General features: G+C 38.9%; 1 protein-coding gene across 1 annotated transcript; it reads left to right on the top strand.

Moving 5' to 3' along the window:
• The first annotated feature begins 212 nt into the window (after positions 1 to 212).
• On the top strand, positions 213 to 1,172 carry LOC121441645 (olfactory receptor 11A1-like). Its single transcript, XM_041642854.1, has one exon. It carries the CDS (start codon positions 213 to 215, stop codon positions 1,170 to 1,172), a length of 960 nt encoding a protein of 319 aa, XP_041498788.1.
• Positions 1,173 to 17,091: the final 15,919 nt, after the last annotated feature.

Here is a 17,091-nt window from a genome sequence, read left to right as displayed (position 1 = left end):
GTTCATACTCTGCTCAGATGACAGATCAGTTAATTTCTAGAAACAGTTTCCAAAGACAAACTTAAGTGGTTCTGATAAGAACCAGAGTCAAAAAAACCAGTCCCATCAGTTAAGATCTCTAATCACTGATAGACTTGGATCACATGGAGAACCTTATCTGTAGAGTGATCTGACATACTGCTATGGAGAAACTAAGACTGTCTCAGGAACATATGCCTGCAGCGGGGCCAGGAAATACCACTATGGTGGTAACTGAGTTTTTTCTACTAGGGTTTGGAGACCTCAAGGAACTGAGCCCCTTGCTTTTCTTGGTATTTGGCATTGTCTATCTAGTCACAGTTTCTGGTAACCTTCTTCTTGTGGCACTGGTATGCACCCAACAAGGACTCCAGACTCCAATGTACTCCTTTCTAGCAAATCTTTCAGCCTTGGAGGTCTGTTATACATCCAACATTGTACCCCGGATGCTGGTGGACTTACTTCGGAAAGATAGGGCAATTTCCATGGCAGGTTGTATAACTCAGCTATATTTCTTCGGGGCCCTGGGAAGCACTGAGTGTTATCTCCTGGCAGTAATGTCTTATGACAGGTACTTGGCTGTCTGCTGGCCCTTACACTATACAACACTATTACACAGAACCCAAAGTCTGGGACTAGCAATTGGCTCATGGCTTTGTGGCTTCTCAGTGGCAGCTGCCTTCCAGGCTGCTATGCTATCTAGCTTGACTTTCTGTGGAGGCAATGAAGTTGACCATTTCTTCTGTGACTTGAAGCCTCTGCAGAAGCTCTCCTGCTCTGATCCCTACCTGGTTAACCTAGTCTGCATGAGTCTAACATGCTTGGTAACCCTGGTCCCTTTTGGACTAACTTTAGCCTCCTATTGGAAGATTCTTTCTGTGATCTTACATATCCCTTCCATTGTTGGCAGGCAAAAGGCATTCTCCACTTGTTCTTCTCATCTAGTAGTTGTGACTTTGTTTTATGGAACTTTAATCTTGGTCTATGCTGTGCCCTTGGCTGCCCAGGTGCCAGCTCTCAATAAGACCTTCTCCTTGTTCTATACTGTTGTCACTCCGATGTGTAACCCTCTTATCTACAGCCTCAAGAACAAAGATGTCAAGGAGGCTGTGAGAAAATTAAGAATTCAATGGTATGATTTTAGCTTCACTTAAATGATCAAAGTGATAGCAATCTGAAGCAAAACCAACCTTCCAATCACCAACGAAGTCTTAGTAAGGCTAGCATAATAGAATAGGTTATGATTATTTTAACTCCAAATATATGCTAGTTTAAGGATGAGTTTTTCTTAATATACTTGGAATAATCTAGTTTTCCTTGAGCATATTTACACCGCAATAGGGAATAAATACTTGCTAGTTCATAGGAAGGAATGTGTAGTGAAGCACGTGATATGTAATTGATACACCCAATTTTGCCAAGAGCACAACGTAGGAGGTAAAAACTTTTTTTCTTATGTTTCATAACCATTCATTGATCTGTAATGCTAAAACCAGTTAATATGTATAATTAGTAAGTGTTAATAAAATTCAAAAGGGATAATCCATATTTTGGTTCTATTGTGGCTATAATGATGTTTTTATATATTTTTATTCTTGGAAAATTTAGTGTGTGTGCGTGCTGAATATTGTCCATTTATACCCTATATGTCTCTCTCATCCCCTTTCTTTTCTCTGCTGAAGTGCTTCTTCCCAACAAGCCCCCTGTTATTTATTTATTTACTTATTTATTTATTTCCCACTGGGTTTAATTATATTTGCTTACTTGCAAGAGTATGAATGGAGAAATGTTTGCTGACAGCTTATCAATGGCTGTACCACTGAAGAAAATGACACCCCTGTTGATACATCTGGCCAGAAGGGTCGGTATTGTAGCATAGAATGTTCAGAGCTGCTTGAGACCATTGATGACATGCCAGTTATGGGGATAAGCAACTGCTTTCTGACTGGATATGAGGCCCATTCCACAGGATGAATTTTATGTCTGGCACAGTAAACCTGGCAAAAAGTTCATGACTGGGAAAATCCTAGGTTCTGGAGAGGCCTATTGTTACCCAAATAATAATGCTGTGAAAGGGTCTTCAAAATATATATCTTTTTATTATTTTATTTTATTACTTAAAAAAATACCAATCCAAATTCTCACTACCTCCCCTCCTCCCACTTCCCTCCCACTCCCTCCACACACCCTCCCCTCATGCCCCTCCAATCTTAAGAGAGGGCAAGGCACCCTGCCCTATATTTGTAGATTTGTGTTGCTTCCAACGTTGATTGAAGAAAGTTGTTTTTGAAGTGGGTTGTGGTTAATACAGAGCCACATTCCTGTTTATGGGAGCTAAGAAACTGGGAGTACTCAGCCATAGATGGGACATCTGTTTCATCCCCCATGAAGGCTTAGGGAACAAACACAAGAGTGGGAAGAACGAACTTAAGAGCTGGCTAATGAAGAGGAGAGCTATGAAATGTGGACTTTGGTCACGGCACGAGTGCTGCACATATCAATTCACAACACTACACAAAATCTGCATACTATCAAGCCCATCAAAATATCAGCACGAATTTGGCAGGAGATCCCAAGGCTCCATCCTTGGTAGAGAAGCTACTGACAGTGGATGGTTATTAAAGGAGGGAGGGTCACTTTTTTGGACACATGACTGCTAGTATGTTGCCCATGCCTCAGTAAGTGCCCCCTCCCCATACACATAAAGACAACAGAGGGTTAATTGAATGCAGAGGGTTATCAATTAAAAGAAAAGGAATGACAGCTGGGAGGGAGACAGGATGGAGAGAACTAAGTAGCATTGTTGGGGGAAGGAAGGGATAGATGACTATGATCCAAATGCCTTCTATAAATGCATGAAAATTTCAAAGAATAAATAAAAATATTATAGTTTTAAAATGAAACAAATAACCCTCTTCCAGCATCCACTAATTGCTCATAGGCTCCCAGTGACGAGTGGGACTTTATTAGGCCCTCCCTAATTTATGTTGCAGCTTTGACTGACTAGATATTTTATGGGTGCTCTGAGTTACTGTGTATAACCATTATGTAGTGCGCTAAAGACACTGCTTTGTTGCACTCCCCCCCCCACCCCAAACCGGATGTTTTATTCTTTCCATGCCTTCTTTTCTTGATGTTCCCTGAGCCTTGGAGAGGATGACATGCCATTCCATTCACCATATTCAACAGTCATTTATTCTCCATCCTTTGAATTTTGTGATTCTCTGCATTAACCACCATCTAATGAAAAAGGAAAGAATAGAAGGCTGAGAGCATGTTGTTATGCATACAAATTTATGCACATAAACGTAAGCATGTGTTCATTTAACATAACAACAGTAATTGATTCTTCCCTAAGGCCCATGACCTCCCCAACCATAGGTTCCTGAGTAGGTGTATATTATCAGGAATGAATTCCTTCTTGTAGACCAAACCTCACATCCAATCAGAGAGTAGCTAGTTACCCCGTAATAGTCCTACTGTTGCATTGGTGGTCATATCTTGACAGCCAGGTCATTATTATAGCTCATGAGGTCCACAGTTAGGTAGGAGCATTTTTCTCCTCCTGCAGTTTATGTACCACCTGGTACTAGGAAAGTTAGCCAACCAGAAATGTGCCTTAATCATTTGCAGCGATGTCTCAGGCATGTGTATTGCTACCAGAACATCATTTTTTTTTTCCAGATTGAATTTCCTTTAACACTCACAGCTACCTACTGAATTTTCATTCTCTTTCTGTTCCCCTCTTAGGTTCTTTTTCTTTTTACTGATATATACCTGGGTTTTTCTCATTGGAATCACATGTATTTCTATTTCTTTTGTCTTTGTTACCAACTGCAGGATATTATTAAATAGCATAATAAAGCTACCCACTTCAAGAGAGAAGAAAAATTAAAAAAAGGAGGATTCTACTCAGGAAAGGGAGAGAATACATTTATTCAATCAAAATATTTATTGAAAGGCTAATATTATCCATGGATTCTGCTGCGTGCTAAGAAGAGAATAATGAGCAAAGTAGACAGTTTCTAAGCTCAAAGACAATATCATTTAATAGCCATAGTGTCAAATAGTTGAAAAATTTACGTTTTAATATTATAGACTATGTAGATCTTGAAAGAACTACCCACAAAATCTCAAAATGAAGCTTCAAGGCTTCTATTTACCTTAATTTTAAAAGTAATTTATTACTATGAAGCAACCTAATAGAAATGCCCAATAGCATTTTAGTGGGACATATAAGCAAAAAGAAAGGCACTTGAGATTCACCTTCTCTTGGAACCTTTTATGACTGACTTTATGTTAGGGCTTCCCCCAGAGAAGGACTGTATTCTTCTTTGATGCGTAGCATTAGTGTTCTGCACATTTTTTTGTGCATAGGTTCCACCTTCCCATGAGATTGTAAACCCTTTGCAGACAGAGACAGAGAGTCATTTGAAGTTGCACTTAGCATAGGAGTCTTTTGACATTTATATAGGATGATATACAAGCTTCTAAGCTTGGGACTCAGTTTTTTTTCTCAGTGTTTTCAATGACTTTACTCCTATCTCCTCCAGTCTCATTTCCTATTATGCTGCATAGTTACAATTTACTGTATCACTGTTGTGAATAGTTACGCATACCCATACACTATTTATACAATACCTAGATAACATTTTCAATGTTTTGATCCTAGTTTCATCATCTTCTTCAGAAAGATTTGCCTGTCTTTTTTCATTTATCACATTGTAGATCCAAATGATGTTCTCCTCTTGCTATAGTAGTCACTATGTGCCAAAGTTGAAGGAATCGTCATGTTATTTAGATTAATTTATACAACCAAAATACTTACTGGATTTACTGTTACCCTTCAAGATTTTTTTACTGACACACACCTGGATTTGTCTTGCTAGGTATACTTATAGCACTATGAATTTTACTACAGTGTCTTCTATACCCAGAAGAATGCTTGCCCAATAGGAGACCCTGAGCAAACGTTTTTTGAGTTACTGGCTCAGTGCTTTTCTACCCTTACTAAACTATTAAAACTGTTATGACATTTTTTACTTCAGATATCACCTATATAATAATAATCCCTCAAGGGGTTAATACTGTCATAAGCACTGTGAAATAAGAGTGAAGGATTCTAGGAAGGCACAGAACAAGGGTAATTTATTTGGATCATGCTGAGAATATCAGAGAAGGATTCTCTGAAGATAGAGCATCTGAAAAGAGAGCCAAAGGACAAATAGGAATAATCGAGGCAAAGAGTAAGTGTAAGTTTGGAGAGAGAGAGAGAGAGAGAGAGAGAGAGAGAGAGAGAGAGAGAGAGAGAGAGAGAGAATAAAGAAAGTTGGGTGGTTAGAGAGATGAGGAAAATCTTGGAGGAATTTAGGGAGGAGAAAAAATGATAGAAATATATTGTATGGAAAATAGTTTTTTTTTTTAAAGATAGGGTGGGGTAGCGGGGAGAAGAGCTAACAACAAGGTCTTTCATATTAAACACTTTAGAGTATTCTGGGAAGAGAAAAAAAGACAAGTGTGGTTAGAAAGTTGTGGCCATGGGAGAGAGTATCAGAGCTAAGACTGGAAAGCAACAGTTCCATGCAGAGTTTCACTGGGCTTCACTGTGAGATTGTAATTCTTGAAGGGTTACTTGTAGAATAACATGACATAACTTTATATTTTTAGTCTGAATGGATGCTTGGCGAAGAATAATTCTTGACAGTGGTAAAGAGTTAACAGCTGTTGGTAAACTATTTAGAACACAATTACAATATTGTTGGTCAGGGAATCTGAAGTGTGGGCTAGGTGAATACTAGCAGCGATAAAAACTGAACTGCATTTGATATATCCACAAGGAAAACTGATGAGGTTTCTTGATGATGTACGTGCAGGAAACATCAATAATAACTTCCTTTTCAGTGACTGCGAACTGAATAAGTACTTGCACTACTCATTGAGATATAGAAGGCTCAAGTAGGACAAGGGAGAGGAGAAATGAAACATCCTGTTTTGCACAGAAATGTTCTGATTTGGTGGTGGATGTCAAGTAGGTAATTACATATACTGATTTGGAAATCTGGAGAGATAGATAGTTGAAAAATAAAAATTTGGACGTCATCAGGATGTAGGTGACATTTAAAAGCATGAAAGTGGGTGCAATCATGCAGAGAAACAATTTAGAGGAAGAAAACAACTTCGAATAGGATCATGGAAATGCCATCACTCAGACACCGGGTAGATAAAGAATATCCAGTAGATGAGAGGGGTAGAGAGAGAGAGGCAGGAAGCAAACCATGCACTTAAAAGAACATATTTCAATGAGAAGAACCTGATATTGAAGGAATTATGCTGAAGGAAGGCTATTTGGAGGAGGAATAAACTACCACAAACAGAAGCTTATTATATGTGATAACCTGGACATCATTGAGTACTTCAAGAAAGAAATTCTTAGTAATGATGGGTGTGAGGCTGTAATGGAGTGGCACAAATGAATGGCAAAAAGGAAAAGAAGAGAAGACATTATGTATAGCTACTTCTTTGGGGAAATTTGACCCTGAATAGAAATAATTGTAGCTAGAACTAGAACAGGATGCTTGATGGAGGATGTTACTTTTATGATATAAGTAGAAAATGTTTGATTACTATTTTTCTATTTTTAGTCTTTGAAGGTTATTTAAATTTATTTTTTTCCATTAAAAAATTTACACTTCCTTCCCTCCTCCCATTCTCCTCCCGCTCTCCCACACACCCTCCTCCCTTCCCCTCCCTCCTTAACAGAGGGCAGGGAACCCTGCCCTGTGGGAAATCCAAGCCCCCTCCCCCATCCATGTCTAGGAAGCTTTGCATCCAAATAGACTAGGTTCCCAAAAAGCCAGTACATGCAGTAGAAACAAGTCCCAGTGCCTTTATCAATGGCTTCTCAGTCAGCCCCCATTGTCAGCCACATTCAGAGAGTCCAGTTTGATCACATGCTCAATCAGTCCCGGTCCAGCTGGATTTGGTGAGCTCCCATTAGAACAGGCACACTGTCTCATTGGGTGGACCAACCCCTCGAGGTCCAGACTTTTTTATTCATCTTCTCCATCCTTCTGCTCTTCAACTGGACCTTGGGAGCTCAGTCCGTTGCTCTGATGAGGGTCTCTGTCTCTATCTCCATCAGTCGCCAAATGAAGATTCTATGGTGTTATTCGAGATAATCATCAGTGTGATAGTGGGGCAAGGCCAGTTCAGGCACTCTCTCCACTGCTGCCCAAGGACCTAGCTGGGGACATCCCCATGGACACCTGAGTTCTCCTCTAGAGCCAAGTTTCTTGTCAACCCTAAATAGGCTCTCTCAATGTAGATATCTTCTTCCCTGCTCCTATATCCACCCTTCCTCCATCTCCACCCTCCCACTTCCCCAAGCTCTCTCCAGTCTTTCCCTTCTCCCTTTTCTCTCCCCCTCTCCCCTTTCCCCAACCTCACCCCACCTCCATGCTCCCCACTTTTGCCCGCAATCTTGTTTGCTTCAAATTTCCAGGAGGATCTATATATGTATTTCTTTGGTTTCACCTTAGTATTTGGCTTCTCTAGGCTTGTGAACAAAGGCTTAATGTCCTTTGTTTATGGATATTTTTTATTATATATACCAATCCAAGTTCCTACTCCTTCCCCTTCTCCCATTCCCTCAACACACCCCATCCAATCCTCAGAGTGTAAGGCAAATTGATTTGGGGAAGGATCAAGGCCCTCTCTACTATATCTAGGCTGAACAAGGTATACATCCAAAGAGAATAGGTTCCCAAAAAGCCAGTACATGTAATAGGGATAAATTCTGGTTCCACTGCCAGTGGCTGCTCAGTCCCTCCCAGCCTTGCAACTGTCAACCACATTCAGAGTTACTAGTTTAGACCTATACTGGTTCCTTCCCAGTCCAGCTGGAGTTGATGAGCTCCTATTAGCTCAGGTAGACTGTTTCAGTGGGTGTTTTCATCTTGGTCTTGACCTCTTCACTCATATTCTTATTCCTCCTACTCTTGAACTGGACTTTGGGAGCTCAGTCCAGTGAGTGCTCCGATGCAAGTCTCTGTCTCTGTTTCCATCAGTTGCTGGATGAAGGTTCTATGGTGATATTTAACATATTCATCAGTCTGATTACAAGGCAAGTCAAGATGGGGCTCCCTCTCCTCTATTGCTTAAGGCCTTAGCTGAAGCCATCCTTGTGGATTCCTGGGAATTTCTCTAGAGCCAGGTTTTTTGTTAACCCTATGACTCCCTCAATCAAGGTATGTCTTTTCTTGCTCTCAGCACTTTCCTTCCTACTTCTCAACAACCTCATTCCCTCAAGTTCTCCTCACCCCTCCCCTTTTCCTCTTCCACCCTTCCTTTCCTCCCACCCACATGCTCCCAATTTTGTCAGGTGTTCTTGTCTGTTTCCAATTTCCAGGTGGATTTATATATGTTTTCTTAGGGTTCACCTCATTACTTAATTTCTCTAGGATCATGAACTATAGACTCAATATCCTTTGATTATAGCTAGTATCCACTTATGAGTGAGTACACACCATATTCATCTTTTTGGGTCTGGGTTACCTCACTCAGGATAGTGCTTTCTAATTCCATCCATTGCATGCAAAATTCAAGATATCATTGTTTTTTTTTTTTGCCAGTGATCAGTACTCTAATGTGTAAATGTACCACATTTTATTTATTCATTCTTTGACTGAGGGGCATCTAGATTGTTTCCAGGTTTTGGCTATTACAAATAATGCTGTTATGAACATAGCTGAACAAATGCCTTTGTAGTATGATTGAGCATCTTTTGGGTATATGCCTAAGAGTGGTATTGCTGGATCATGAGGTAGGTTGATTCCCAATTTTCTAAGAAGCTGGCATACTGATTTCCAAAGTGGTTGTACAAGTTTGCATTCCCACCAACAATGGAGAAGTGTTCCCCTTACTCCACATCCTCTCCACCATAAGCTATCATTTGATTTTCTGATCTTAGTCATTCTGACAGTTGTAAGATGGTATCTCAAAGTTGTTTTGTTTTGCATTTCCCTGATGGCAAAGGATGTTGAATATTTCCTTAAGTATCTTTTGACCATTTGAGATTCTTCCATTGAAAATTCTCTATTTAGTTCTGTACCCCATTTTTAATTGGGTTATTTAGAATTTTGATGTATAATTTCTTGAGTTCTTTGAATGATTTGGAGATAAGTCCTTTGTCTGATGTGGGGTTGGTGAAAATCTTTTCCCATTCAATAGGTTGCCTTTTTGTTTTATTGACTTTGACGTTTGCTTTACAGAAGCTTCTCGGTTGAGGAGGTCCCATTTATTTATTGTTGCCTCAGTGTCTGTTCTACTGAGGTTATATTTCGGGAGTCTTCTCCTGTGCCCATGCATTGAAGATTACTTTCCACTTTATTTACTAGCAGGTACAGAGTGGCCTGATTTATATTGAGGTCTTTAATCCCTTTGAACTTGAGCTTTGTGTATGGGGATAGATATGGATCTGTTCTCATTCTTCTACATGTGATTCAGTGATGCACAGCATGATTTGTTGAAGATAGTTCCTTTATTCCATTGTATAATTTTAGCTTCTTTATCAAAAATCAGGTGTTCATGGGTGTGTGAATTAATATCTGACTCTTTGATTCAATTCCATTGGTCAACCTCTTTGTATTTATGCCAGAGTCAAGCTGTTTTCATGACCGTAGCTCTGTAATAGAGCTTGATGTCAGGGATGGTGTTGCCTCTGGAAGTTCCTTTAGTATACAGGATTGTTTTGTCTATTCTGGGTTTTTTTTGTTTCCATGTGAAGTTTAATTATTGTTCTCTAAAGGTCTGTGAAGAATTTGCTGGGATTTTGCAGGGGATTGCATTGAATCTATAGATTGCTGTTGGTAGGATTGCCATTTTTATTTTGTTGATCCTACCTATCCAAGAGCATGGTAGACCTTTCCATTTTCTTGTATCTTCTTCAATTTCTTTTTTCACAGACTTAAAGTTTTTTTTTCTTACAGTCAATAATCCTAACTATAGGGTACATAGGCAGCTTGGAGGACTGTTATGTAATGTATATAGTGTGTATTTTGTATTAAGACACTTCCGTGAAAGATGTTGCTTGTTTATATTAACACATACATATATCTTTGAATACATAATAGTAACAATTACAGTAAAATTATTTGGACCCTTGAAATTTGCCTTCAATATCAATAAATGCATTTGTATGAAGTATCTTCTTCCAAAAATTGGCAGATAGTAGCTGCCAACTAAATATGCCATGTTATTATATTCCTCCAGGTTAGTGTAGGTCTGTGTACAATAATTCTCTGTGTGTGTGTGTATGTGTGTATGTGTGTGTGTGTGTGTTTGTGTGTGTGTGTGTGTGTGTGAGAGAGAGAGAGAGAGAGAGAGATACAACATTCAAGTTAGTGTATCATATGCAAGCACATATGACAAGCATGAGATGCATACTTTTTAATGAGGCCAGTCTAATTTACAGACGTCTTTCTTGTATCTTGTGTTGAGGGCCCTGTTTACCATCTTTAAGATGGATTCCATGGGTCAAACTTGGCTGCCTTAAAGACCACTCAGATTCTCTTATTCTGCCCTTCTGTGCAGCCCGTCAATTCCACTCCTCTATCCTGTGGTTCAGCCAGAGCTGCCACCTGTTCTTCAGCCCCTTCAGGCCAGAATAGCTTGCTTGAAACTGACCTAGTGACACTGATCAGACTAAGTTAGTCCTGGCAGAACCAGGAGCAGAAACAAGGTGACAAGGTTGGCCTGCAGGACTTTGCATGGTGTGAACCAAACTCCCTTGGGGACAGTAGAAAACAGGATGCTGGAAAGGCTGCCTGAAGTGAGGACAGCTGTTTTGGGGGTACATGAAGCTTATGTAGCACCTATAAGGGACCTTGGTCTATTAGAAAAAAATCAAGTGAAAAGGTCAAATGAGAACTTCAGAGTCCATCCCTTGATAGCAACTCTTGTGTACACACACACACACACACACACACACACACACACACACAGAGAGAGAGAGAGAGAGAGAGAGAGAGAGAGAGAGAGAGAGAGAGAGAGAGAGAACCATCTCATTAATTTAATATAGGAAATAACTTAGTTACTACCTGACTAGTGATATTTACACAATTGCCATGTTAGAACAGAAGAAAGTTTCACAGTTTCACAAACATTTCACTAACAACTCTTTCCTCTTCTCCCTCTCTCTCACTCTCTGTCTCCCCCCTCCCCACCTTCTCTCGCTCTCACACACAGTGCTCATCAAGAATCCTTGTCTGCTCTTTGAAGTCAGGCTGAAAGACTCTAGTGTCAAACTCCTTGGTTGGCAGATGCTGCAATAGCTGTCTATTTGGCAGTAGTCAAGAAAAGATGCATTTTCAAGTGCGTGTTCCAAATAAAAGACATGTCCAAAGAATACTCATCATTGAATTCAGTTACTTCAAATGTTTAATCTAGGTCTTATCCTTTCACATTAATTCTTCTTGACACAATTTGGCCTTCTTAGGTTGATTTTAGGTCATCATTGTGAACAGAAATCACTGGATTTCATTGAGTTCCGGAGATATCTTTAAAGAACTCTCATGAAAAGTACCAGGCTCTTGACTCACCCTCTAAATGGTCATGGGCTATTTACTTCTTAAGAAGTGTCTTGTCTCCTCTCTAAAGTCCTTGACTACTAACAGTATTGTATATTGTATCCAGTAATCCTTTGATACTTACTATTTGACCTCAAGTCCAGCAACCAAACTCAGTTAAAAAGTGTATAAAGTGCTACTGGGGAAGGTGTTTCTAGAAGTATTCTCCATAGGTTTGGGTGGATTATTTTTGTATCATTACTCTGGGCTGCCCTAAGGTTATTAAAAGATAATCTTTAGTTTTCAGCTCAACAAAAAAATAGGAAATTATGGCTTTTAAGAAGGGAACATTTAGGTGCCTATAACATTTTAGTTAGGAGTCATGGTGATAAATATGTAAGTTCATGATATACAACTGACTCATTTTTATACCCAGCTTTAGAGTTTTTCAAGTTATCAACAATGGAAAGAAAATAATTGATTGGTAAATTACTACCATACCCAAATAATGGAAAGTAATAGTATAGATTTTATTTATTTCTTAAATATTGTTATATCTTTTCTGTTTTCTAGCAAAAATTCCATTAAGCCTTCTTCTTAAATAAAATTAATATTTCATATTAACTTAAATAAATATTTATAAAATTAATTATTTACATTTGGAAGGAATCACAGAGAATAATAACGCCTCAAATAATCATTTGACTAAGAAGAAAGTTCACTTGAATAAATTCTCTCCTGGTATGCAGAGATACAGAGAATAAAGGGAAGCCTGGAATAGCAGTAATGCAGCTGAAGATAAAAGACTACCAAGTCCTTGTTTCTGGAGAGGGCATATACCACCATCAACTCAGGAATGATTACTTTGTGTTAATGTCCCAAGGAAACAGAAATACATCCCCCTGGGAGAACCCCACTTTCTCCTTGGATGATGGTTGAAATGGAATCCTATTTCTGACATTAACTCTATGAGACAGGTATTTGAATAACAAAAGTCTGTATTCATGGAGCTGTTATGTTACAGCTTTAAAAAATACTTTGAACTTGCTAATTCTGACTAGTTGTTCAATGAATTATGCTCAGTATGCGCCATGTACCATGCTAATTATTTTGTGTCTTTTCATCAACTCCTTTGAGGTAATACTCTTGAATAAGTTAGCAGCAAATGCTCAGATTTCGGTTTCAAATTCAGCACTAACCCGAGTCTAAAATAGTGACCAATATCAAACGCTTCAATAACTCAAGGCATAAGATGAGAAAAATATTATAGGGTCCTCTAACTGGTACACGAGAATTAGAATAAGCACCCCTCCCCGTCCCAAACCCTACTTGCCCATTTTTCAAGATTGTGTGGCAGTGACCTTTAGTTGGTTCAAGCTATGATTACAAAATATATGAAAGATAAAGAACAACACAAATGTCATAATTTCTAAAATAGTCATCCTTGAGGTTCCATTTATGCTGCCCAAAGGGAAGTTGTTACTCAATATCTGGAATCGTGGCCAAGGCCAAATTGGCAACATGCTTTAAACTCTCGGGAACAAATCCTTCAAAGTCTACTAACCAGTTCAATGCTAGCTAGCATTGGCATCAAAATTGGCTCTTTCAAGTCATTGCCAAAAAAAAAAAAATGACGACTATTGCTTACAGCAAAAGACCACTATCAAATGTTGTATGAAATGAACTTAAAAGTAAGATACTTTACATGCTAAGAGATGCTTGCTATGGGATGAATGCTATGGAGAACAGGAAATGAGACTGCTCCAAAAACGTTTAGTGACAGTCCATGTGTCATTTGGTCATCTAATCCTCCACAAGAATGACAGCAATATTGAAAATGCCAGAGATTTGCTTCATTAATTATCTTTATGCCTTGGAGCTGTAAGAGTGATGGCGGATGAACCAAGTTTGGTTGAAGAAAGCTGACTTGTTTTGGAGGAAACCCAAAATACAAATGAACTTTTGGTAAAGATGGCAATGCACTTTGAGGGATGAATGAAAACAGGAAAGATATGACATCTGTTTTGAACTTCCAGGGGAATCTCGTCAAAACAAGGTCTTTTGGAACAGACATGTAACCAGGGTGACAAATGACTTATGTAGTATGATAAAGGAGTAAACGTGCTAGACTCTTAAAAGATAAATGCCTGCATGCTAGATACCTCAAAACAGGTGCAGAATTCAAATAGAGATGAAGATAATGAAGTTGTGTTCTTTTACTGCCATTTTTTTAACTTGTTGATTAACTGCCACTGTACTCTCAAAAATAAGAAGTGAAGCTAGTAGAATAGATGTTTTGAAGCACTGGAGGAATTGTGGGATTGAATTCTTCACTAAAAAGTTTGACACAACTTTTGACATTTTGGTTTTAAGTGACACCACCTAATAATAATTGGGGTTTCAGCTCTGTCATCAGCTTTTGGGGACAAATATCGTTCAGAAAATTAGAAATTAGTGTTTTCTGACTTTGTTATTAGATTAAATAGTTTCCTACGACTTCCATCTAGAACCACTTCTCTTACTTGGTTCTTCAATAGGTATTTCAGTGTTCCTAAAAATAGGGTTCTGAGTTATTCGTATTGTAGTATATAAATTCTGGTGGCTGTGATACACAATCCATCCTCTTACTTTAAAATAACCATGAAACAAAGTTTATGTAAAGTGTGTTAAAGCAAACCTTAACCAGCCAAAAGCATATTAAGAACTCAGACTATATACCTACATTCCATTTGGACGCTTATTCATATTTACACTGGCAATGATTTTGGACTACAGATGAAGGAAGAGGTGGGAAATAAATTTGAGAAGCCTACAGAGACTTAAAAGAGGAAAAATGGAAAATAAGTTATAATGTTGCCATCTTGAATAACCTGCAGAAATGAACTGGGTATGATTTACCTGTAGTTTTGTGTTTACACTACAATTAACCTCTGTACTGCAATCCATTTGGTAGAGTACATGACATCTGCCTAACTCTTAGAACGTTTCTCTTCCTGAGAGGCCAGACTACCTCTTGGCCATCCCTTTGGAGTTCTATCTCCATTTGCATTGCTCTGAAGCACAGAAATAGTCTTTTACTTGAATATGGTCACCACAAGACTCCTGAAAACAATTCTGCTTTTGCCTATCTACATAGAAAGCTTTATACAGAGATGTGGTATGACCAAGGCTGTAGTATAAACAGAGGTATTATTGGCACTCTTCCACTAGACCAAGCTCGAAGCCCATTTTACCTCATCTTATTCCAGGTTTGCTCAGTCTAGATCTCTCTCTCTCTTTACTGAGCAGATGCTGAAGTACCAACAAACCATCTGGCCCAAAGAGTGAGGGTTAACATACAAATTGGAGCTGTAGCTCTTCTAATGTAGTATGACAGTTTGTACTGATCAGGTTAATGGGGGATAATTTCTCATTGGCTTGTACAGAGACACAAAAATTTGATCTGATTTACTATTAATTACTCTGTCCAATCATTAACATAATGTTCCACTAAATAGAGAAAAAACTATTCACATTGCATAGGCAAGAACATCAACCAGAGCACTTGGATACAGCATAGAAACTTTACTGCCAGTGGGAGCAGGAGACACACTTTGATATGCTTCTTAGTTTTAGGGCTAGAGTATCTTGCAGCATATGCATCCTTCCAGTTCTGGACAGAATCACACACATTTGTAGAGTGACTGACAGTGGATCCTAGAGTATGCTGTGGTGTGGGAAACATAGTGGATTGAATTGACCCACATGGAGATTAAATAATCATATCTTGAGTGAGAGCAATGTAATGCTTTATCAAACAAGTGAAACGACTTTAGTTAGATTTTTTTTGTTTTTTTATTAACAAATATTTCTTGAACAAATCATCACGTGAACTCACATGAATCATGCGTTGGTGAAATTTATGATGCAGGGAGAAGATACACACACATGTGTGTGTTTATATATACACATATTACTTACATATAGCTATTTAATTGTAGTAAAAAAAACAGGATGCTCTAAAAGCATATATACAAAGACTGGACAGCACCCAATTGATTGTCCAAATTACAAGAGGCATGGAGCCGGACACAATAGAGCATACTTACAATCCCAGCACTTTCGAGATAGAAGAATAAGCACTGCTGTGAGTTTTAGGACAATGCAGACTACATGATACCATATTTCATTTTTAAAAGGAAAGAAAGGAAAAATAAAGAAAAGCAAAAGAGAGAAGGAAGGAGACAAATAATGTAATGCTTGAAAGTTCGAAGGAGGCAAGTGGGTTTGGGGAACATCACACCAGGGAGGCAGGAACTTGAAGAGCAAGAAATGAATAAAGCTAAGATTTTGGCTGAAATTATGCATTCTTTGGCCAGGAGTGGGAAGAAGATAGGCTACATCTTTGGAGATCTTGTAACAGGTGTCTGCTATTCACTTCCATGGAACATTTAGGCTTTGTCCTAAGGGCTAAGGGAAGCTGTTAAAGATTTTTAGGCTTAGTTGATGTGGGCACAGTCGATACTTTTAATCTTTCCTAATGACAAGCACACTAAACAAATTCTTCAACTGTATTCAGAACCACTCCTAAGTGGCGGGAGCAGATGAGGCATTTCCACTGTGCATCTGAGCAGAAGGCAGAACCCCTGAGAGGCTGAGCAGTAATTACACTTCTACTCTAGATCCAGGTTTTAACCACAAGGAGTGTGTTCTGAAGGTTCTATTTCATAATTGAGGGTAATTACAAGAAGTTAAAACTAGATTAGAGACAATTAGGCCCTGTACAACAGGGAGCTCTGTGGGTGGTCGGGAAGGGAGTAGGAAGAACCAGCTGGGAAAGTGTTTCCCAAACTGCTTGGCATTCTTGGACTCATTTTGTAAGTGGAGGATTGGGGATAGCTATCTGTGCTTCTGGTTTCCCTCTGAGTAGCACCAGAAATTAGATTTAAGCCACATATATGCACATGTAACTGATAGCTAATCAAGATTACCTTGTCTTCAAGCCAGAGGGCTTCATAGGCCAGATAACAAAATTGGAAACAAGTGGCAAAGATAGAGAGGTGATGAAATTCATTGCTCTTCAACTAAAGAGGCCCTATTGGAACAACTACATGTTTCCCTCACTCTGGTGAGATATTGTGGGGGAGATGTGTAAAGTATGGATACTTCTTGCCTTTGAGTCTATTTTGGAAGTTTGGTGTGGTTGTAGCAAAAAAAAATAGGGGATTTTTATATCTTGGTTCTTTTGAATGATCAAGTTTGTTGTTTCTAATTTCCTCTTGAAAGGAAACAATATGGTAGAGTAGCCTGGTGGGAACACATCTATCTCGATCAATTTACTCCTTCTGTTCAGGGATTCACCCGAAGCATTAGAGTGTAAAAACTGAAGGGAGAGTCCCTCCCCTGCTTGTGATTCCCTGGAAGAAGGGACAAGTGGTTGCTTGAAATGCTAAGTTGCCAATCAAGTATCTGACCCTCTTTAGAGAAGTGCAAGCTGCTGAGGAAAGGACTCTGGGGGCGGAGCAAGCCA

Source organism: Microtus oregoni, unplaced genomic scaffold, assembly GCF_018167655.1.
Source record: "Microtus oregoni isolate MIOR12 unplaced genomic scaffold, Mior012 000080F_ref0000499, whole genome shotgun sequence".
NCBI classification, from domain to species: domain Eukaryota; kingdom Metazoa; phylum Chordata; class Mammalia; order Rodentia; family Cricetidae; genus Microtus; species Microtus oregoni.
The sequence above is the reverse complement of the archived record's forward strand: the minus strand, read 5'-3'. Positions and strand labels throughout refer to the sequence as shown.

Bases quoted from the DNA above. Each gene is read 5' to 3' on its own strand.
- LOC121441645 (XM_041642854.1), top strand. From the start codon at position 213: ATGCCTGCAGCGGGGCCAGGAAATACCACTATGGTGGTAACTGAGTTT.